General features: G+C 38.5%; 1 protein-coding gene across 1 annotated transcript in view; it reads left to right on the plus strand.

The window, feature by feature from the left end:
- SATB2 (SATB homeobox 2) overlaps positions 1-24,760 on the plus strand; it is a 207,994-nt gene that overhangs the window by 168,348 nt on the left and 14,886 nt on the right. Inside the window, exon 10 of the mRNA XM_007935347.2 lies at positions 3,870-4,067. Within this exon, the coding sequence (XP_007933538.1) occupies positions 3,870-4,067 (198 nt within the window). The remainder of the gene's footprint in view (positions 1-3,869; positions 4,068-24,760) is intronic.

Raw genomic sequence — 24,760 nt, forward strand, 5'->3', positions numbered from 1 at the left:
TCATAGGGTTCAAGATATTGATATGTCATCACTGATGATCACTTGTTCAAGGTGGTTTCTTTGGTATCTTCATTGCATTTTTAACCCTGATCACTACTAATCAATATCTACTATTTCTGACAAATGACAAAGTAACAGATCTTGGAATGTGGAGCTGGGAGGGAACTTAGAGACCATCTTTTAAAAAACCCTTATTTTACATTAAGGAACTGAATGCTCTAAGACAGTAACCACTGGTCCAAGGTCACTCAACTTGTGAATGACACCAGGAATTTAGCAGGCAGGTCTCCAGGCTCTATGTTTAATATTCTGTGCTTCTTAGCCATGTTCAAACACTTGTAATTCACGTAGTCTCAGTTTTCACTATATTAAGAACTCTGATGAAAAAGCTTAATTTACCATATGAATCTCCAGGCAGGCTTTGGTCGAAACTTACTACTGGACTAAAAGGAAATCACAGATAAGTGTGTTACCCACTCAGAGCTAGCCATGGCCAGAAATCAAATGAACTTCTGTATCAGCATTTCTGAAATGAAAATAATTCTCCTGGAATGCTCCACGTAACACATAGGGAACAACAACAAAAAACCTACTTGAGATTTTTAACAGAAAAAGGAGATTTGTTTATTAATAATTCATGAGTTCCCATTGAACATGCACGACAGAAACAGTGCTATTCAATAGAGAATACTGTCATCTGTCACTGTTTTATTTGACATTTACACTTTTTTTTTTTTTTTTTTTCTGCCTGATACTGCAAAACTTTCTTGGATGGCATGAAAAAATTATATAAATGGAAAAAAAAAAAAAAAAATGCCAGTATGGGAACTCTTTTATTTCTTCTGTGATGGAGTTCAGTCACAATGACATACATGTGTTCATGCAACAGTGTGGCACTTTTTCACACATCCATTAGCCACCAAAAAAGCTAATAGGAGATGCTATTGAAAAGACAGAGCTAAGCATCCTAAATGGGCTGCTAGAGTAGAAATATGGAGGGAGAGATGGGAAATGAGGTGGAAGGGGAGATTTCCGGAAGATAGGCATACAAATACACAGAGTGAGCAAGTGAGTCAGAGTAAGGAGAACACATATCATGGCTGCCATGAAGAAAATTGACAAAAATATGTTGCCATTGCAGATACAAAATAGGTAGTGGTAAATGGCAGCCAGGAGCTCCACTAGTGGGGAATAACAGCGTTTTAGTAGAAGAGCAAGTTAGGAGCACCTTGCAATTTCGTCCTACTAGAAGGCTCTCAACAATCTTTCTGCTCTGTAGGTTAGTTATTATTTATAAAAATCACAGAACCAGCTGATACATTCATAAGCTAATTATTGAAGCAGCTGGGTACACATGGTGCAATATGTCCAAGGCTGTGAAGTATCACAGATTTCTTGGGGCCTGCTGTGGTGGGGGTGCACTGTTGAAGGCGCCATCCCTTAATCTGATCAGCCAAGCAAACACTTTGTGGGGAAACTAGATTAATAACCCTCTAAATACCATGAATGTGCTTCATCTTCAGAACCGGGTTCCCTTAAACATACTATTAGCTCAGCTCCATCAGGGATTTGAGGAAGTTCTCTGGTGCCCTAAGAACAGGGTCTTGTTAGATACCTCTCTGTGCCAGAAATTAATTTGGTTTGCTTATGTCTGTGCACATGGTCACACTTGTGTCTAATCTGCTCCCTAATAGCTTCAAGGTCAGGACCTTGCATGTCAGTGGGCAAATTGAGCACTACACTTCTTAAAGACTGATGGCAGACAGCACACAGTCCATAACGAGGCCTGTAGTGTTGTTCTAAGTGATTGTAATGAGTACAGATTATAACAGTGCATATAAATCAAATGCAGCAATGAATGTGGTGTGAGACATTCCGAGTGTCATAAGTGGAGATACCATTCAGCTGTCACCTGTCTCCTTTCAAGCTGCAGCTTCCCACAATGCAATTCGCTCCTCAAGCGGAACAGCAGGTGCTGTCTTCCTGAAGGTCTGGGTATCTCAGAACTTCATCTTTTAACAGATGTAGGTTTTTGTTTTTATTTTCTGTTAAATGATTGGTCTCCGTGCTATAGCTTCCCCTGGGAGATGTTAAACATACCTGTTTGAAACATTTGAAAGAGTTCAGTTGGAGACTTATTCAGATCTGTGAAAAGACAGAGACATAGGAGCTTATTTTTTCCACAGATGGTTTATTTTTCATTTCAAGATTTCTTTCCTTTGTACAAAGAAACCCCTTGAGGAAACACTTTGGGACTGGGAGATTTTTATAAAAATATGATCTATTTGCTGGTAGAGGGAGAGAGAAAAAACATGTAATTGTCTTCATTTTTCATATACATTGCTTCTTGAAAATCAACCATTACTCTCTCTCAGTTGAGTTGAAAAACAGTATCTATGAAAATACTTGGAAAAACATTCCCAAGCAAATGATTAGGTATCTTGTTTTCATTCTTCCTAACCCTCTAACTCTCCCCAGCTCCCAGTTTATTGCAAGAAAAGATCAGGTCTGCGCAAATGTGGCCTCTCACTTGTAAAAACAAGGCAGTGTTGTGTTACAGATTAGTTTATAAATCCCTAGTGGCTTCACAGTTCAGTGCCTACAGCTGCTGCAGATGGGCCTGGGTTTTTGTCTCTTCGCGGTGCTGCAGCCGGCAGTTGAAGGAGAAAATGGAATGATCAGGTTATTAACATGGAGGCCGCGAGGAAGAGGTTGCACAATGAGGACAGCTGGTGTTGCTGTCTTGGCTGATGCAGCGGAGATAATCAAATCTTGCCTTTTTTTGGGTAAAGGCAGAAGACACAGTGGAGAGTTAGACAAACAACGGCTTATGATATTATATAGGGTTTTTATAATGCATGTCAGGAACTTTCATTGGCTTATGCATTATGATATAGAATTTGAGGTTGGGGATTTTTTTTTTTTTCTACCTCATTTGTGTTTACTTATGCACCTTTTTTAGAAAAATTCTTACTCTTGCAAAAGGCATGATATAGGACAGTTCTTGTTTTTAAAATTAGTGATGTAGCTTGGAAATGATGGGTTAGAAAGCTACTGGGTAAAATATTTTGACATGAGCCAGCCAGTGATGTTGACAGCATCCTCTGTATTATTTTCATATAATCCATCATTATTTGCATTACATTTTCTTTCACATTCAGTTGCAAGAGAGAGAGAGAGAGAGAGAGAGAGAGAGAGAGAATATCCGGATGCCAGAGTCTAGAGGCAGACATTGGCAGGTGTGACTTGACCAACTGCCTACCTTTTTACAGGTGTGGCTGTTGCAGGAAGGTGATGGATAAGAGGACATTCAGAGATTGAGCAAATGCACACTTTTTAAAATTCTAACTAAAGCAATTGTTTCTGGTTTTTTGGAGTTATTAATCATTGTAAGAATGTCTCATCTTTATAGAATTCAGTGCTGTTTACTCTTAGACACTCTTTCTTCTTTAGAATTTGCCACCTAATGATTCATCTTCACTTTTTTCTTAGAGTAGAATATTATACAATTGGATGATTTTTTTAAAATAGGCAATCAACACGAATTCCTTATTCTGTGAATTGGATAACTACAGTCTTGTTTGATTATCTTTTACAAAGAAACTAAGTTAATTGAGGAATATTCTACAGGATGGGTGATAAGATAATTAACAAAAGTAAAGATTCTTGGACATTGGTGTAACTGCCTACATGGGCACTAGTTGGTTTTCAGAGCTGTCATTCTTTTTCAGTATCTCCTTAGGTTGGTGGAACCAATTCTGACAGAACAATATGGTAAACTGAAATGTTTGACTGAAGTCAAGCCCTGCACAGCCCCTTTGCACTCTATAGGTGCACTCAAATGACCTCCTCTCTCGCCCTCTCTCTAGGGCTGGTTGTGTGAATTGCTTCGCTGGAAGGAGAACCCAAGCCCAGAAAACCGCACCCTCTGGGAGAACCTCTGCACCATCCGTCGCTTCCTGAACCTTCCCCAGCACGAGAGGGATGTGATCTATGAGGAGGAGTCCAGGCATCACCACAGCGAGCGCATGCAGCATGTGGTCCAGCTTCCCCCTGAGCCCGTGCAGGTCAGCCCCCTCCGCCTGTGAGCTGGGCTCTCGGTGCCAGCAGCCCTCCAATGTCAAAGAGGCACATGACACCAGCTTCCATGGGAGGGTCTCTCATGCCCGTGTCCCCCCAGGACAAAGGGCTCCATTCTCACAATAGGCAGTATGCATGTATGCACAAGAGGGAAATGGCTGTAGTCAAATGCCAAAGGCAGCTGCCTTCTTGAAGGTGTTGTATTTGTGGAATTATGAAGGCAGGGCATACGTGCTGAGTTAAGTCTCCTAGTCAGACCAAAAAAAAAAAAAAGCTCCCATCAGTTCATTCTGTAAAAAAGACTGTGAAATAGCAATGAATTGATCCAAAATTCTCCAAGGAATGATTAGGCTGCAGGAGGGAAATAGCCACATGACTGAAGGAATACCACTAGCTCAATTGAATCTTGGAGAAATTGTGACAAATTCTTAGAACTTTACAATGAGTGTTAGCTATCTTTGGTTCCCTTTGTTTTAGACATCTGCCTTCCTTTGGGTTGCAACATTGTTCATTTAGGGGTTGCCCTCACTGAAATAAGTAATATTTATTCCTGAAAGTAATTGAGGTTAACAGCTTATTCTTTCCTTAGTCTAAAAATCAATGGCTTTCAGAAAGAAAAGATAGGGTTTCCAAGCTTCAATTGTCTAGAGTTTTGGTTCACAAATTCTTTGGCTAAGTTTTGAGGTTAGTCCTGTTGCCCAGTGCTGCCAATATTAGCTGCCACCAAAAAGGACCCTCTGAGGGCTCTATCTGAATTTCCTTTTGTGTACTTAGAAGAGTGTGTGTAAGAGTAGATGAGAAGAAGGAAAGAAACATGGGGTATGGGTTCTTGATAAAGCTACAAAAGGAACAAGGTGGGAAAGGACAGGGGAAAATGCTCTACCTGAATTTTCTGTGTCTCCTTTCTCCTTTCTCCAGGAAGTGGAGAAAAGGCAGAAGTAGACAGGTCTATTACATCACTTTTTCACGCCAATATTGGCATTTCAAGTTAATGCTTTCATGCTGCCATTGGTCCCTTTTCAGGGCCAGAGTCACAGAGCAAATTGACCCCATTATTTAGATTCATGAATTTGTAGTGCTAATAGGCATCATCAGAAGCAGGCTCTTACTGTAACCACAGTGAAAATGAGTGAAAATTGAATTTATTCTAGACATTGAGAGAATCCCATTTTTATCAGAGGTGTGGTAAAGAAGTTGGAAATTTAGAGAAATTTGAGATAAAAATACTAAAATCCACTCTCTGTTATAATTGAGAGTCCCTGGATGGTGCAAAAAGGAGCTCTGGTGGTGTAGTGGTTAAGGCATTTGGCTGCTAACCAAAAGGTCAGTGGGTCAAACCCACCAGCTGCTCCACAGAAAAAAGACGAGGCAGTCCACTTCCATAAAAATTTACAGCTTTGGAAACTCAATGAGGTCACTGTGAGTCAGAATCAACTCCATGACAGGGAGTTTGGTTTTTTGGTTTGAGTGGTGCAGATGGTTAATAAGCTTGGCTACCAGCCAAAAAGTGGGCACATCCAAGTTCAAGTCCAACCAGAGATGCCTCAGAACAGAGGCCTGGTGATCTGTTTCTGAAAATTAGTCATTGAAAGCTCTATGAAGCACAGTTTTCCTCTAACATATGTGGGATTGCCAGTTCTACCCTGACAGACATGTGGTCTCCATGAGTTAGAAGTGACTTACTGACAATTGTTTTTTTTGTTTTTGTTTTTAATTATGATTGAGGACTTTTCTTTCATTTGGATGATGACTTTTATACCATACCCATCTGAAAATTCTCATCTCTTGAGGTCCTCATGTTTAGGTAGAAAAAAGGATGTTCAACATAATATTTTGTCTTTCAATTAACTGATTTGAGTAAAGTACATCTTAGAAGTAGTCAGCCAATTGATTTATGAGTTTTATTTTCTTTTGTGTTACTGTGTTAAAACCAGGGTGCCCTAACAATATTTAATGGCTAAGCAAGTCTGTCCTTTTCCTTTTCAGTTATAAGCACATGGTGGCTATTAATGAGTATTGTTAACTTCTGGTATCACTAAAAGAAATTAGCTTATTTTATAAAAGGTTCTTCCTAGTGGTCAGATATTAGCTAAAGAGTTTACAGACAATGCAATTTTCTCCACATTGAATTTGCCTTACCTGTTGACCTTGATTCTACTACTCACTACTGTGAAACCCTTCAGTACATCACTTTTTTTTCAAAACATGGTACTTGTCTCTGTGTAACAGTGCTTTTCAATGCTGCATTTATATTTGTCAGAAAAAATATAACACCGTAGATTATTTATTACAATCATAATGTGAAAAATGAAGAAAAATAACTGGAGCTAGCCAGCAGAACTCTTAAAACTGGAGACTACAGTTGGCCCAGGTGATGTGACTCAAGAAAGATGACATTCACGAAGAGTTCATGCTACTAAAACAAAGTCTTTAATTGTTCAAAAACAAAGTCATTGACACAGAGTTAAAGTTCACTTGTGCCTTTATATCAAGTAAAATTTTAGGAGGATACAGGTCCTTACATAATATTTTTGGAATTAAAAAATTCACACAGAGGGTAATATTAGTTTGGCAATGAAACATTTTGTCTAATTAGGTAGAAATGCACCATTGTTAGATTGTTAAATATGGGCAAAACCAGTGATTATTAAGAGCTTCTGCTGTATGAAGCCTATTTAAAAAATACACAGAAGTCCTCTCCATTTGTGGTTGTAGAAGAGTGCTGTTTCCATTTTCTTTTTGTGTTTCTGAGTAGAATTGCGCTCTGTAGGTTTTTCAATGGTTGTCATCTGTTGGAAGCAGATGGCCAGGCTTTCTTCCAAGGTACCTCTGGGTGGATTCAAACAGCCAACCTTGCAGTTCGTAGCTGAGCATTTAACGATTTGCACCACCCAAGGCCTCCTTATTCCCTAAGTTTTATTCACCGGTAAAGATCTGAGTCAGTGTTCTTTGTGTGTAATTACCCACCATCTCAGTCTATTGAATTAGTAGCCTAAAGATGTACTGCATCAAAAAAGAAAGAGCTTCATATCACATTCTCCACTCTCAGTCCTTTCTTAGGATGTTGAGAAGTCCCCTGGTGTTAAGGACTTTATTCTTTTCATGGAAGCTAGGAAATCATTCCTGCCTTTTGTTTGCAAGTAGTGTTTACGCATGGACCGCCTTATATTGCTGCTTGCGGATGTGTTTCTTTGAAGTCTACAAAGGGGTTAAGAAATTTATTCTGCATTGGAAAATCAGGAGATTCTACATGAATTCTAGATTTTGTGTAATAATGCAGAAATCAGAAGATCTGACCCACTGGGCCTGAAGTCCCACATGACAAGCTGAAACTCTTTACATGAAGCACATACTTGCAATTCTGCTGCCAAGCTCCCCATCGCCACAGTCTTCATGCACATGACATCCAGTCCGTTTTACTAAGCCTCGCTCCTGTCATGTTATCTTACCTCTGTAGCTCTAGCTGTGTATCTGAAACCACCACACCAAAGTGCAAGTGCCTTTGCCCACCACTCCGTGATTCTGATTTCTCTGATGGTAGTCATTGTTGTTATGCGCCCACAAGTCAGACATGACTCATAGTGACCACTCCTTGGGTTTCCGAGGCAGTATCACTGCGGAAATACATTGCCCAACCTTCCTTCTGAGGAGTGGCTGGTGGGTTTGAACTGCCAGCCTTCTGGTTAATATTCAGGTGTCTTAAGCACTACACTACCAGAGCTCCCATTTACTTTTACAGTCCTAATCTGGTGACGCAACAGTTAAGTGTTTGACCGCTAACCGAAAGATCAGTGTTTTCATCCCATGAGACACTCCACAGAAGAAAAGATGTGGCAGTCTGCTTCCATTCAGATTACAGTTTTGAAAACCTTTTGGGGCAGTTCTGTGCCTTGTAGGGTCACTCTGAGTCAGAATTGACTCAACAGCATTAACAATAATACCCAGCATAAGCCTTTGCATGCTTACTAATAAATGCATGCTAGAGATGAAGGAAAGTTATAGTTGAAGCCTGCTTGGGCTTATGGCCACTGAGGGATTTTGTAAACCCAGAGATTTTGGGGTTTTGGAAGAATGAGATGACTTTTCCTTGGGAAGGCAGATCTCTCCAGGTGATGTATAGGTTTAATGTCATATTGAATTATCTGGTTTCTCCAGTTTTCTTTTTGGAATTCTGAATCTCTTCAGAAACCCTTGCTCAAGTTCTTGCTGTGTAGACAATGACTTTTGGGGTCTGAGCTTACTTAGTAAACTAGATCCATCTGTACTGTGTATTCTCAACAGGGCAATATTCCCTCAAAGAGATGAAAATCGGTTCTTGAGGAGCAAAAGGTCTTAGATTTACACTACTTTGTGGTCCTCCAAAGTGATACAGTACTTGAACAGATAAAGCAGCATTTTTATAGTATTAAAATTTCAGGAAGGAATGGAAGTGATTAGGAAAAAATGCCTGACATGGCTTCTTCTTTTTAGCTGCCATCGACTTACCACTTGACTCATGACGATACCATGCACATCAGAGCTGAATGTTTGTGATCTGTGGGGTTTTCACTGACTGATTTTTGGAAGTAGATTGCCAGGCCTTACTTCCAGTCTGTCTTAGTCTGGAAATGACACTGAAACCTGTTCAGCCTCATGGTTACACACAAGCCTCTGCTAACACGAGTGGTGGCTGAGCATGACGTGCATTGGTCAGAGATCAAATCCAGGTCTCCCATGTGGAAGGTGAGAATTCTAGTTCTGACCAGCAAGGCTTCTTGGGGGAGTTAGAATGAAGAAAAGGCTGAGAAACACTGAGCTACAAAGCGTTTCTAGTCCATATATAGATAGCACAACCAAGATCAACACAGGTGAGAGAACATGGCCTGGCGAGCCAAAAGATTCAGAGAAATAAATTCCGTCTTTCACCCCAAAGGGTCTGAGACAAAATTATTCTTTGTGGTTGAATTGATCCCCTTTCCCCCAGTGATTATTATGACCCAAGACCCTATAGTGAGTGGATATCCTCAGCTTAGAATCAAAAACTATTTAGGCCAGAGCACTTACTCTTCAGCTCCATTTTACAATTGGAAAAACCAGAGAGGAGATGTTAGGCCTTGCCTGAAGCCAGGATCACCAGCTGAATGAAAACACAGGCATTTTTGGCATGCCCTCTTTTCTCTGACCACACGCGTCTCTTTCTGCAGCAGAGAAGAAAGGGCATTGCTCATACTATGAATAGGTCACTGAGGGGGTTGTTTGGGGAGCAGTTGCCAAATTATTCATGTCTCTGTCGTTTGTGCTTTATTGCTTTATTATATTTCCACCACAGGGTTTCTTTCCACGGGTTATTTTGTAAGTTCAGAAATTCTGAGCTTGCTGCTATGTGGTTTCCTAACAAGCACTTGTTTTAAAATTCCATGCCGTACGTTGAATAAGAATGTGAGACCTGGTTGGTGACAGCTACCAACACCAGTATCGCACCTCTGTTCATCTGGATTGCTGCTCATACTGGGGATTCTCAGATTTTCTAAGCCATGCATTCCCTGTCCTTGGCATTGGCTAGTTGTTCTCAACCAGGGGCGATTTTGCTCTCCATTGGGTATTTGGCAGTGTCTGGTGACATGGTTGGTTCTTATAATTAGGGTATGTGACCGGCAGCTAGTAGGTAGAGGCCAGAAATGCTGCCAAACATCCCACAATGCACAAAATTATCCACCTCCAAATTTTAGCAGTGTTGGGTTGAGAACACTGGTATAGACTTACCATTAATTGTCTCATAGTTTAAGATGAAAAGATCATGCTTATCTCTGAGGATGCTAGTGAGTTTTCCCTATGCAAAATACAGTAAAACCAAGGATGATGGAGATCATGATGTTGATAATGATGATTATCATGAGGAGCTCTGGTAGCATAGTGCCTAAGGCACTTGACTGCTAACCAGAAGGCTGGTGGTTCAAACCCACCAGCCGCTCCTCGGGAGGAAGATGGGACAATCTACCTCCGCAGTGATACTGCCTCGGAAACCCAAGGAGGGGTCGCTATGAGTTGGGTCCGACTTGAGGGCACATAAGAACAACAACAACAATGATTTTTTTTTAGAGCCACACCCTCAGCATGTGAGATTTTTACCATTTTTTCTCCCCTGTAGTCCTTGTGGAAAAAGGTATGGATGGTTTTTGTCTACTTTCATGGATGAGATGCTGAAGCTTAGAGAAGTTAAGTAACCTGGTCAAAGTGAGAACTTGAATCCACACCTGGCTTCAGAATCCGACTTTTTTCCGTGTTCTGGAAAGAGTTGAAATAGCCAGTGTTTCTTGATGCACTTGTCATTAGCTCTCTGGTGGTATGCAAAGTTGTCTATGTACATCTTTTAATTTGTGATCATCCTACTGAATAGATCTAGTCCGAGCTTTGTTTTTTACAGGATACTTAATGCAGTGAAAACATTTAACTCCCTGTTTTTGGTATCCAAGAATGGGATGTGACTGAAATTTCCATTTTTCATCAAGCAGCCTCAGCATTTTTGAGAGTTTCAGAATGTGATTCTCATTGCTAATACTTCAAATCTACTTTTCAGCCCTGAGAATTCAATCCCGCCCTCCCACTCCAGCCATGCAGGCTATATCTTTATTTGTGAATTTGGTTCCAAAAGGACAACTTCTAAGAAAATAAATAAATAAACTAATTAATTGATTAAGGATGTTTGCAAACTCTCTAACCTGGTTACTAAAATTTATTTTTCTCCTTGGATTCATTCCAAGCTCCTGTTCAAAGCTTGCTCTTTGAATGAGGCTCCAGAGTTTTGAAGCCTCACTCTAGTCGGGAGCAGAGATGTAAATGAACACTTGCCAATTTTAATAAATTATTGCAGCAGTTTGGTACAAGTAAGTCTTCACTTGGGAAAACTTTATTTACTTAAATATTTTATTATGGGTTAGGTGAAAGTTTAGAGAGCAAGTTAATTTCCCATTTAGCAATTTATGCACAGATTGTTCCATGACATTCGTTACTATCCCCACAATATGTCAGCACTTTTCTCATTTCTCTCTCTAATTCCCTGTTTCTGTTCACCCAGTTTTCCTGCCTCTTCCTACCTTCTAAACTTTGCTTTTGGGCAAATTATGCTCTTTTGATCTTACAGAGTTCGTTGTTCTGAGGAGCATGTTTCTCCTGCATGTTGTTGTTCATTTTATAAGCCTGTCTTTTATGTGGCTGAAAGATAATCTCTGGGAATGGCTTCAGTTTTAAGTTAGAAGAGTGTCTAAGGGCCATAGTCTTGGGGGTTACATCATTGTCTATCAGACCAGTAAGTCTAGTTTTTTATTATTACTAATTTGAATTTTGTTCTACCTTTTTTTCTTATACTCTACCCAGTACCTTCTGTTGTGTTCTGTCAGAGTGGTCAGTGGTGGTAGCTGGGCACCATCTACTTCTTCTGGTCTCAGGTTAGTGAAGGCTGTGGTTTATGTGACCCATTAGTCTTTTGGACTATTGTTTCCTTGAGATTTTCATTTTCTTCAATCTTCTTTGCTCCAGACAGAAAGAGACCAATAGTTAACAACTTAGAAAGCTGACTTGGGAAAACCTTATATGTCCCTGTAAGTGAGTTTTTATATATTAATGTTATTCTGCATGCATTTATTCAATGGGAAGAGTATTTTTCATTTCTACTGTCTTAGTTACCTTGTGCTGACTTAACAACAACAAAAAAAGTGTGGCTTTAAAGAAAAGGAATTTATTGTCTCACAGTTTTAGAGCCTCAAAAAAAAAAAAAAAAAAAAAAAACTCAGTGCCATCGAGTCAATCCTGACTCATAGTGACCCCTCCTTGGGTTTCCAAGGTGGTATCTCTATGGAAGTAGATTGCCCAGTCTTCCTTCTGAAGAGTGGCTGGTGGCTTTGAACTGCCAGGGTATTGGCTGGGTCATGCTCTGTCTACTCCAGGTGAGTATCATTGATCATTCCTTATCTCTTTCAGCTTCTGGTAGCTGAGGTGTTTCTTGGTATTCCTTGACTCGTAGACAGATTCTTACAGGGCCTTTCTTCTCTCTCTGTGGCTGCCTCTTGTCATGTTTTTCTATAAGACCCCACTCATGAGGGATTAGGTTTAGAACCCACTCTCCTCATATATGATCTCTGTAACTAACACAAGAAAAGAAAAATTCTATTTTCAAACAAGGTCATGTTCACAGATACAGGGGTTAGGACTCCAATTTAACCTTTATGGATAACACAATTTAATCCATAATACTGTGTTCCCAGATGATCTGTTCCAGTTTACCTGTTCGAGTGTGATAAACAGATTTCTCTCAGTGATGATATCGCAAGGTAGGAGAAGCTCATTAGAGTTGGTAGCCAGAAGCTATGGTTACTTTTTCCTAGAGCCTTTGGGCAAGTTGCCTGCCTAGATTTAAAAACGAAAAAAGTTTTTTAAAGATGTTGGGTTTTTTTTTTTTTTTTTTTTTTGGTTGTTTTTTGCAAGACATAAGAATTCTGTCATAACTACTGGAGAAAGGTTAACAGGAATTGAAGGTGACGGAGCTTGAGTGTATGCGTGTAGGACTCTGAGTAGAATTAGGTTGCGCTGAACCTACAGCGGGAAGCCGGCAGCTGCAGCTTGTGTGCTCTCCCTCTCCTTTTCTGACCCGAACAGAATATATCTGTTCCCCGTCTCACTACAAGCTCTTCTTCCCAACACCATCTGACATACCATTTATTCTATATCTTTGCCTGCCTTATAATTTCTACTTACCATTTATAGCTTCCCTGAGATATAATTCTGCCTTCTCAAAACCTTAGCTTGCACATGACCCACGTTCTACCTCACAGTCTTCCTCCATGCCTTTATCAAAGCCAGCTTCTGTTGCCAACCCCATATTTACTACTTAAGTTTTTCTATGAGAAGGGAGTTGACCAGTCCACCTTATCTCTGTGAAGGCAGGGCTTTGTGACATTAACTTCCAACCAAATCTGATTGCTTAGTCAGAAAACATTTTAAAGGAAGAGCTTGTTGGGCAAAATATTGGAACAACTTCAGGAAGAATGAGAAGTAGAAAGTTAACTGGCTGTAGACCACCAGTAGGCAATCTGTGGATAAGCTGCCCTTGGCCCCCACAAAATTAAAGCCATTTAGTAGAATATGGCTCCAAGGACCTGGGATAGATGGCTGCCGGTATGATTGACAAGTCTAGTATAAATTTCCTGTATCATGGAAGCTTCTATGACTTTTTTTTTTTTTTTTTAAGGTACAAAGTTCCGTGAACACATAAGCACTAGGAACCCAATGTATAAGGGTGATTTTTAAGTGCAGTGTATATAAAAAGTATTATGCCTTTTGATTTTATTATAAGTTTTCAAACATTTATCAAGTACTTCCACGTGTCCAGACACTGTGCTATAGATACTGATGGAAATTACATTTAGATTTTTATAGTAATCAATTGGGGTTGCTTATTACTTTTTTAAAGGGGTTCAACATATTACTAGGCTTATTATTTTCATAACTGGAGGTAGCTTTCTGCTTCTCATTCTCCATAGGATTGTCCTAGTGTTTTTGCCAAGCAGCACTCTCCCTTTGAGGGACTGAACTTTCATAACACACCATCTTCCAAATTAAACATTCAAGGTTAGCTACTGCTTGGAAGTGAAATGTCAAACAGCCGGCTTCTGCTTTGCCCGCCTGTGGGAACATAGAGAACCTTGGTTTCTTGGGTAGTTTGACCTTCTATAGTTCCTATTTCTTTAAATTATACTCTAATTTTAATATTTTGCATGTTTGAGAGGCAGTACAATTCCTTCAGCTCACCCTGTGGATTACTGATATACTGCCTGCTTCGAGGATCCTAAAAGCGAGTAGAAGGCACTTTGCCCATTGTTGCTCTGTAGGTGAGGGGAATAATCAGAGTTAGCCGTGTCATTTACAGCAGTACAAATACCCTCACTTAGACACGTTTCTGCATGGCTCAGGGCTCAGAAACCACTAAAAGCACTAACATAAATTGTCTATCATATGGAAGATTATGTCTATTTTTAAGTGTTAAGTGAAACCAGGTATAGTATAAAACCTATGGCACCTTGGTGATTTTTTGATGTTCTGATGGGAAAATAAGACTTTTCATTATCTTTCTAAATATTGCTATGAGATTTGTTAGAGATGTACTTGTCATTGTTCTATTGACCATCTCAATGCCATTGTCTTCCTTTTCCTTTCTCCCTTCCTCCTTGACTCACTCCCTCCTTTTTTCCTTTTTGTTCAGTAATCCGAAGCACTCTTTTTTCCTAACCTCAAACAACAGAGGGAAATGGATAATAAATTTTGTGAAAGGCAAAGTAAATATAAGCAGTGTGGTGCAAATTGAGAAAGAGAAAGGCAAAATAAATAGAGAGATTATGATAGAAAGTACATTAGAGTAAATTCGCTCCCTTGCTTCTCATATAAAAATAACAATAAACGTAAACTAAATTGAAGGCAAAGTGAAGGCATTTGCAGATATTGGTGTGTCATTGTTCAAATCAAGAGCCACACCACATTTCATCTGTGAGAAAGAAAACACATTCCTTTATACTTTTGTAGATACGTAGCAAAGTCCAGCTTCTGGGGGATGTGAATTAAAATTGATTGATAAATCAGTGCTCAGACCTCAAGTTATAGACATAACTGAGAATGCTAGCCTTTTTAATTTTTACCTTTTTTATTCATTCAACAAATATTTGTTGAGCTCCTTCAGTGTACCTGGTATTGCATTTGTAGCAGTGAATAAAACATACAATTTCACACATATATTGAGAGATTTTTCCATTTATTCTCATTTTTTGTCTAGCAGCTTTGTCTTAATCTAGAAATCTAGGCTATGATTTATTGGAATCCATACATTCTAGTTCATCTTCTCATCTTAACCAGTGTAACATCTCTATACTTCAATTTTTCTAGATGTTTCCAGAATGAACTGGTTAATATCTTGCAAATATGTTGAGCCTCTCAGAGATAAAATGCCTATTTTAAGGTAACAAAGCAAACAGACCTTCTCAGCCTCCTTTTAAGAGTCCAAAGAGATTCATATGGATCTATAACAAATTGTATCTATTGATTAGTGAGTGAGTGGCATTTTTAATGATTGTTTCGATGAAAAATGAATAGTGAGTATGTCTACTCCACCCCTGCTTTCTCCATTTTATCTCCACTAGGGTATCTTTTCTAAGTAACAACCTTATAACTTGGCACTGGGGTATTGTCTAAATCATTGTTGGGGCTTGTATGGTGCTACCTGGCTCACTGGACAGGCATTGAATAAAGTGATGGCCCTGGAGGGTCAGGTGTGTGTACTAGTCATCACAATACTGAGCTGTTGTGGCAGAAAGATGTGCTATTCTAGGTCTAAGGGAACTTCACATTTTCTGCTGAAGTTTTCTACCAGCTTTTCTCACTCATAACTAATTAATGATTTGAAAGTTACTCCTCATTTTAAAGAGGAAACAAATGCACATCTGCAGAGAAGAGATTACCTGTGTGGATGGAGTTCTCAGCGGCTAACCCTGTTTGGTGAGAGTATGCTGCCTGTTTCAGGTACTTGGATTTGGCTCTAATCACCCCAGTAAGGTCACATATCTGGGAAATGATTGTAATTGATGTAGAGTGTGAAGGTAAGTTGGGACTCTCAGTCCCAGTTGTCTTTCTTAAGTAGCTTCTTCAGTAGCAATTTAAGAAGCTGCAGATGCTGGGAACCTCAGTGAATTGACAAACTCGATCCACATATACCTTGTAATGCAGCTGTTTTGGACTGTGTGATGAAAAAAATATTTCAAAAGAAAGCAAACTATCCAAATGAAAATTAGATTCTTTTAACCTCCTTTTCTTCTTTTTTAAACTTAAGTGAGATAAATCGTCAAAGAGCTTATCCAAGTAGATGGAAACAATAGGTCTGCCAGAGACACTGTGAGGGGTGTGGATGAACAGGGCTGCACCTTCCAAAGGTTTACTTTGAATTCTAGCACCAGCATTGGGATTGGAATTCTCTGGTGTTGCAGTGATCACATAAAAATTCTGGAAAAAGTGATAGTAATCTCAAATCTATAGGGCTCTTTGATGGTTACATGATATGGTGACTGCATGGCAGGCACTTGAGAAATATTAGTAAAATCTGAATATTGTTAGTAGTATTAGTAAGGATAAAGTGACTATTTCTACTCAAAAGAATACTCTTGACTCTACTCAAAAAGTTGAGTCAAGAATGCTGTCACCATATAATTTTATAGTAAGTAAAAGATGAGAGTGCATCTTGCCTCTATTATGTGTGTGATATACTTGTTTCAAGACAGATTGAGAAACTAAGAACTGTCTGGTTGTATATGATCTTTCTGCACTTTAACTTTTAAAAGTCATAAGTTATTTAAAAGTAAGTGAGAATTTTTCTTCTCAGTTCTAAATGAATCCCTGTAGGGCATAATAAAATGCCATTGAGTATGCCAAAAGTTGGTTAATGTATTTTTCTTTTATTAAATGTTTTTAGCATAGTAAAGCAAAAGGACCACTCAGCTTTGAATAATCTCTGGGATCTCTCTTTCGGTGGTCTTCCCTCAGTACCCTGGAATCCACAAAGTTGAGAAGATGCCGTATAGCAACTATGTTTGCATTTCCTTGGTCCAGTATTAAATAAGCATCTACCATGTGCTGACCTCCTTGATGGACTCAAACAAGGGAAAAGAAATATTTCTCTGGTCTTGTGTTGCTTAGTGGCTAGCAGGCAAGTGAATACAGACTTTTGTGAATTAGAATATGCAGTGACAGGGAGACCAAAGGTACAGAATTGCTACGATTTAGGACACTCTTCCCTCATACTGAGAATCATATTAGGTGATGTCCATGTGAATGCCTGCATTCCTTTCATCACCACCTGGAAGTCTACCTCTTAGCTTCCCATGTATGCAAGGAAACAGGAGTAGAATAGAAAATCAGCTCAAATTTACCAAAACTAAAATCATTAAAAATAAAATGTGCATACTTTGCTACTTTAACTATCTAAGGTAACAAATGACTTGAAATGCAGTTCACAACACTGTGTAACACATCATGGCTCCATGACCGAAACCTATTGGGTTAAGAAACTGGTGAGATATATAACCCTTTGAATTTAATTTTGAAATATCTTGATGTCTTGCTCACATATTGGTAGAAACAAACACAAATGCTTCTTTTGAGAGCAGGGCCTTCTGATTGTAACTGTTTTTAAAGCACATTTAAACTAGCTGACTTGGATTTGTCAGAGTATAGTATGATACTATAGTAAAAGTTTCCCAAATATATAAAAACTTACCGTATGTGCTTTTTGTTCTCTAAAAGTGTCCATTCAATGTTACAGGAACCAGAGCATCTTTTTTTTTTTTTTTTTTTAAAAACTTTTTATTGTGATTTGGGGGAAATTTTACACAGCAGGTTCATTTTACATTCAACAGTCCATGCACATTTTGTTTTGTGACACTGATTACAATCCCTGCAGTGTAACAGCTCTCCTCCCACTTCCTCTCTGGAGTCAGAGTATCTTGTTGTCGTTGTTAGGTGCCTTCTAGTTGGTTCTGACTCATAGCGACCCTATGCACAACCGAATGAAACACTGCCTGGGCCTGGGCCATCCTCACACTCATTGCTGTGTTCCATCCACTTCATCTGTATTTTCAATGAACATTGACTATATAGGAGAAAAGATAGGATGGTGGGGGAAAAAAAAAAAAAAAAAAACAGTGGGAACAGGACAAGGCTCTGTAAATAACATAGACTCCAATCTCCAGGGTTGGGCACTTGACCTTGGATATGGTATTTTTTCTCTTTGAGTTTCTCTCCACTGTTGTGTAAACTGTTATAACTTGAATTAGGTGGTCTCAGAGACCCTTTTGGTCTGAGATCTTTGTCCCATAAGTTGGTCTATCTATTTCTGATCCCTGTTTTGAGTATTTTAATAACAGTGTGAAAACACAAAAACTAGAACAAAACAAAAACACATTGCTCCTAGGAACTTCAAATGCATTTTTGGAAAAACAAGCAAGCAACAAAATAACAATTATGAAGACCTTATATTAAGCTCAGAGAGATCCAGTTGATTGTCTTATGATTGATAGTTATGGCAATTGCAAGAGAAAGCCAGCCACTGAGTTTTAAAGTATCCTAGCCAAACCTACCTACTGTGGCTTCTCAGCTGTTTCTGTTTACTGTGGAAATCTAATGTAGCTGAAAACTACTGCTGATTTTTATTAAGTCCAAGTCTGGAACTTCCCCTTGTAATGATAGAAAAGCACACTTTCAATTAAAGGAAAACTGCCAAAGTTCTGAAATTCATTTATTTTATTATTACTCGGTTTAACCCTAGAAATGGGAGATCAAGCAAACTGGATAGGTTTGACAGTTCCAAGGTCACAAGTTCAATTTCCTCACAAGTTGTTTCTAGATCTAATTCAGTGCATATCTTATAACCCTTCACCTTCTGGTATAGAATCTTGCATATCACAGATTGGTCATCCTGATCACACTGGGTCTAGGGAGAGTGACAGGTAAGTTTGGCCAGGCAAAAGAATTCTAGGGTGCAAGTCTGAGAAGCAGTATGTAGCTTACCAAGGAGGGGTGCAGTTCCACATTCTATAGCAGGCTCAGGGTGTGCTACAGTAAATTTATACTGGCTAACAGGAACCAATTATTAAATTTTCAGGCATTTTGCAAGCTGTTGTTACATACACCATCGATAGCATGAAACCAGCCAAGGTGGGAATATTCACACCATGGAAATTGGCAAATGATCAAATTGGGGCTTTTCTCCCCAGAGGGCCAGTTGTTCAGCATTGTCCAGCACAATACAGAATAAAATCCAATTAACATGATTTCTGTCAGTTTGTTTTTTCTTTATGGCCTTTCATATATTTGTTTTCTATAACCAAAACCTGCCAAAAACCATTGTTTGAAATAAAAATCAGGTGTTTCCAAAGCTAAATGGCTGTTTGGTATTGCAGTTGACTTGACTGTCCAGATACCAAAAATAGTTTACTTAAATAGCAGTTGTTTCTGTTTTTTCCCCATTCACCCTTACTTGAGTTTAAATTACTTCTTCATATTCAAAGAGGTCCAGATTTTTTTGTATTTCTTTCTGTGTGTATGCACACGCTGCTCTTTAGTGCTGGTTGGATTCAGTGTGAAGAATCAGAGAGAGCAGTGAGACCATATAGTAGTCTATGATTTTCTGTTGCTGAATACCCAGCAGGTTTGAGAACTCTAGGTGGAAAATGGGAGGGAAACATGTTATTTTAACAGAGTGTGGTAACCTGAACTCAGGTAGTATGCCTCAAAATGAGGAATCACTTTTTTTTTTTTTTTTAAAAAAAAAGAGTTTTCAGAACTTAGGGAGCTAAATTCTATTGATAGGAACTCCTGAAGATGAATATACGTGAATATGGAAATGTCTTCCTATTTCTTTTGTGATCTGAGTTAACAGAAGGTGTTAAAATGGCTGCTTATCCTGACAATTTACATTGATCATGCATTTAAAAGTATAATAGAAGGATGTCGAGGAATTGGAGTGGGCGAAAAGCAAATATTTTCCTGTAGAAATAAGTTAGAGTACACTTTTGAGGGGAATGTTTATTTGAGTTTGTGCTTTTTGTGAAATACAAGTCTCTACCAAAAAGATAGGGAAAGACAGGGGTCAAAATAGTTAAACAGTATACACAGTAAGTTAATACAGTCATTTCCCTGGTAATGAAAGGAGAGAAGAAATAGAATGATTCTTCAGCTTGTAAAACATAATCTGAATCAAATGCCTTGGTATGTTCAATCAGTTGATGATTCTTTAGAACTACTGTTGTACCAAAGGAGAAGAAAGTTTTTGTCATTTGATTTATAAGAAATCAGCCAATTTGATTTTTTAATTCCTAGTGCAGATAACTCATCCAACTCATAGTTACCCTATAGGACAGAGATGAACTGCCCACAGGGTTTCCAAGGATGGAATCTTTATGAAAGCAGACTGCCACATCAAACTGCCAACCTTTCGGTTAACAGCCAAGTGCTTTAACCGTCGACCTCAGCGGCAGTGATTTTTTTTTTGGTTTAGAACAGATAAACTAGAGACAGCCTGGTGTACTATTGCAGTCTTTCTCTATTGGCACATGTGAAGCATTATGTGAACATGTAATGTCATCTATGTTCTATGTTGCCATTCCTCACACACAAAATGTGTATGTAATTGGTTCCTATTTTATGTCATATTCATCTGCATTTGCAGCATTTCAAAGAATAGTCTAAGACATCTTAGCACATATGGGGAAAGCAGAGTTGCTTATAAGTTCCAGAACTACAAAGACAGTGATCAAACATGTGATATTAATAAATAGCTTGAATAGGGAAGGAAGATTAAAAATTAGATTATTTATTTAGAAAGTTGAAAGTCTCCATTTGTGATCATTATTCTATTCCTGAAAGGAAATCAGTGCCTGGGTTTTGTGTTTTTTTTTTTTTTTTTCTCTCCTATCGTCATGTTTCCCTTTTCCCTCCCACATGTTTTAAATTAAAATCTAAAGACAGACTGAGAGGGTATATATATAACTGCCACAAGGATGTGGTAAATCATGGCAGTGGTTCGTGATCTCACAGACACGGTGGTGTCAGGGACCAAAGACCAAAGGCGAATCCCCTGCTTCCAGTGGATTTTCTTGCAATCCCTCACCCTTGCAGTGAATCACGGATAATAGCATATCATGGATAATTACATTTTTACAAACGGTAGAGAAAATCATTTTGACACACACACAGTGTTTTCCAGGCAGCCCAGTTTTTCAATCTTTCACAGCTTTCATGCCTTCAGGCTCATATTTTCTTTGCTTATTTTTAAAATATTATCATTAATAGGTTTGTTCTGTAGTCAGCCTCTGAAGAGAAGATCTTGAGGAAGACCCCTATCTTTCCCATTTGTCCCCCATCAAATACTTCATACCTTTTCCTTTGTGGAAGTTTGTGCTGCTTATGTTTTTGATTAAGAAAGTTATGGCAACCAAATTGTCATGGAGATTTTTAGGAGCTTTGGTCATTTTTCAGCTTATTGCTATGCGTATTAGAATGAATTATGTTTAGTGGCAAATCACTGAGGGGAAAACAGGAGAAAAAGTCACAGAAGAAATACCATCATCGGTTTGTTTGACATGACTATGTAGTGAGGTGAATTCTGACTGGACGGACCTAGAAAAACTACCTCCATTAGCCACTCACCTGGATCAGACTATTAATGTCCAGGGCACAGGAAAAGATCAGGGGACAAAATTCTCTTTTCTTAATCCTTTTTGATAAAATACAGTATTTCATTTTGAAAATGAAGTGAGTTCTCCTGAGGCCTTTGAAACTTTAATAATATACAATAAATAAAATCATATCTAATAACTCAATGGCTTCATCTGGCACCATCATCTTCTAGATGTACTGCAACTGCAGAAACATAAATACTTGCAGGCTTCGAAAGCCCAGTTTCTATTTGCTAAATAAACTTGGCTTGCTTTAAATTCCTCTGTGTACAGTCATTAATACAATCCACTCTGACAGCATTTAATTAAAGTGCTTTTCTCTATTAAATTCATTAAAAGTTTTTTTTTTTTTTTCTTTTCCTGATGTGTAACTGCCTTCCAGATGCTGAGTGGCAGGGACCTATAGGCCTTACTTTAAATAACTTCTCATTTCTCTTTGTAAAGTGTTTATTACATTCAATTTAGAAACTGTTAAATATGGCTTAGAAAGAAAAGTCAGATTCCAGGACATGTTCCCCATCCCTTCCTCAATCACTTAAAAAGCAAATGTTAGTTTAACTCATCTGAATAAACACTTATTATCTGCATATTTTTCTTATACTCTGTCAACACTATTAGACATTTAAGATAGGAGGGAATAAAGATATGATTTCCATATCAGGGTTGGAGAATTTGTATTAGTTCAAAGCAGGTACTTGGCTTGAGTGCATTTGCCTGCAGATTCAGGGAGACTGAGCATAACAGTTCACTATTAATAGATTATTGACAGTTTAATGTCTTGGCACCTACTTAGCCCATGAAGTATAATAACTAGGAAGCTGCCTGATATGAAAGCAGTCAATAGCATTTTCAATCAGAACCTTTCAGTTAATTGCTGGTTGACCTTAGAGATTTCCTTTAGGCAATACTGTCCTTAGTTTAGACCAAAAGGACCATATTGATTTGCAGGGTTTATTCAGAGATGATTATTTAATACCCATTGCTCTAGACTACGTGCTAGCTTTTGCCATTTCTGTGTCTACCAAATAGAGTGTCTTTTTGGCAGTGCTTTTCACAAATATTCCCTATACCAGCTCTACTTTGAAAATATCTCTTTAAATCTGTTCTGTTCTCAGAAATAGAAAGTTGGGAATCTTGAGTGTACACATGATCAAGTGTTTTAATATGATAATAAAATTTGATAGAATTCTTTGCTAAGTCTGGAATTATAATTCTAACAGAGACCCTGACAAAGCTAAACACTATACTGGCAGTAAGGGTAATATTGTAATACCTTAGAAAAAACTGTACCCCTCAAAAAATAAAAACATTCCTTAACACCAAAATGATTTCTGATCTCTGTAAGTATAAATGAGATCTGGCTTATATTTAGTCCTTAGATTTTCTATATTTAACCTCCATGATTTATTGAGTTTCAGCTGAGTATTTTTAAAAACAAATTTTGATAAAATCTAAATAAGCTACAAAGGCAGGCAGGAAACAGTAAAAGCAATTTCTGGCCCTGACTCTAAACCATCTGCCTTGTTCATTTTGGAGTGTGTGGTGTTGGAACTACAGTGGTTGAATCAAAATTGGGGGGAAAATATATACTTTGAATAAATTTTGTTATTTTTCTTTCTTTGTTGGTTCTTCACACGTGGGTTCACGTCATTCAGTCTACTCCAAAGAAAACCATTTTGGCATTTAATATTTGTTTTGGACAAGACATTCGGTGCTTTCCATAGCATCTGTAGATAGGCAATATTCGTTCACATTTCAATCAGTTGAGAGCCATTACTGTCTCAGCATTGTCATTTTATACATTATGATCCATTTTAAGCACATACATCTAGTTTCTCTAAATTCTGGTGTCCCCCCCCCCCTTTTTTAAAGGCTTCCCTTTGTTTTGTATGGATTCTCTCATTTTTATTTGTTGCTTTACTGTTTTGCCTCCAGCAACCTTTCTTGTCATAGAAGCTGTCTACTGCATGCCTTTTTAGTTCTGTTGATAGTAGAAATATTTCTGCTGACTGGAAAGGAGGAAAGTGAACCTAGCTGACGAATATGTCAGCTTTTATTCCTGAGAACAGGAATTCCCTAAACGTATTTCTCTGAATGTCACATTTTTCCATCAGAAATTTTTTCAGTGGTAATGAAAGAACTGTATTGCATCGTTAACCTATGCAATGTGCATTCGTGAATCTAATAAATTATTGCAAAGTATTGTAATTCAGCTCTTTTCAGTAATAAGTGTATTTTCAGTGAATGCTTATGTGGACTTGCCACCTTTTCCTTTAGAGCTATCAGATGTATTGTAAAGTTTAAGACATCTTTCAGTCTGTATAATATGGCTATTAACAGTACAGAAGTAGTCTGGAAATGTTAGGTAAGTTTTAAGTTTCAACTATTCATTCAAAAACAGTGACTGGCACTGTGCTGAGTATGTGGAAATGAATGTAACTCAGAATCTACCCTAAAAGAGCTCACAGAGTAGTGGAGAGAAAGGTATGAGAACAGAGAAGTATAATACAGCAGGTAAGTACAAAGTAAGAAAAACATAAAGGTGGGACACATGACACCACAGGCTGGTGGTAGGAGGACCCAAAAAGACTTCCAGGAAGTCATGCAAGTTAGGCTCCCTTAAAAAATTAATTCATCTCCAGGTAAATGTGACAGCAGAAGCAAAGTCACAGAGCCAAAAAGTCATGAATGTGTGGAACTACAGCTTTGCAGCTGCTAGACCACATCGTACAGGGCAGAGGGTGAAGAGCAAGGGAAGGGCAGGGACACAGGGTGCAGTCAGGTAACAGCCTTCTTGAGCATGCAAGAGGGCTTGATCCATCTCAAGGCAACCGAGGGATTTTGGCAGGATGTTGTTGGCCATGACAGGAAAACCTATTGGAGGAAGTGGTAGTAATTCATGCAAGAGCTTATAAGGGTCTGAATTACAGCAATGAGAGTACATGTGGAGAAGGGAAAATTAATCCTTTAGAGGGAATAATCATCAGCACATGGGGTTGAGTAAATGTTGGGGTTCAGAAAAGGGGAAAGAGTCAACAAGAACTCTCAGATCCTGGCAGGACCAACTTGCTAGGGTCTTGGAACACCAACTGAGAGCATTAATAATTAATTCTCTACTAATGTCTTTTGTAACTATGTTTGCTTTATATTGAGTCCTCAGCTATTAAATTAAATCCACCCCTAAGCAAATTCACATTTGAAAATATAATGATTTGAAAGTTCCAGTTTCTGAGGACGACCTACAGACTGGAAGCAAAGCCAAGGCAACATGGCATGGAGACAATGGACTTGCGTTGTGAATCTGAGTAGAGAAGGATCCCACATGGCTCTTCACATGACATATAATAGTTCATCTGTAGCTTAGAGACTGAAATCTTTCTTACAGGAAAAGAAACCAACAGTCCAGTTTTCCTCAGGGAGTTAGGAACTGAGAG

Source organism: Orycteropus afer, unplaced genomic scaffold (assembly GCF_000298275.1).
Source record: "Orycteropus afer afer isolate SDZICR_OR568_19922 unplaced genomic scaffold, OryAfe1.0 scaffold00002, whole genome shotgun sequence".
Taxonomy (NCBI): Eukaryota; Metazoa; Chordata; class Mammalia; order Tubulidentata; family Orycteropodidae; genus Orycteropus; species Orycteropus afer.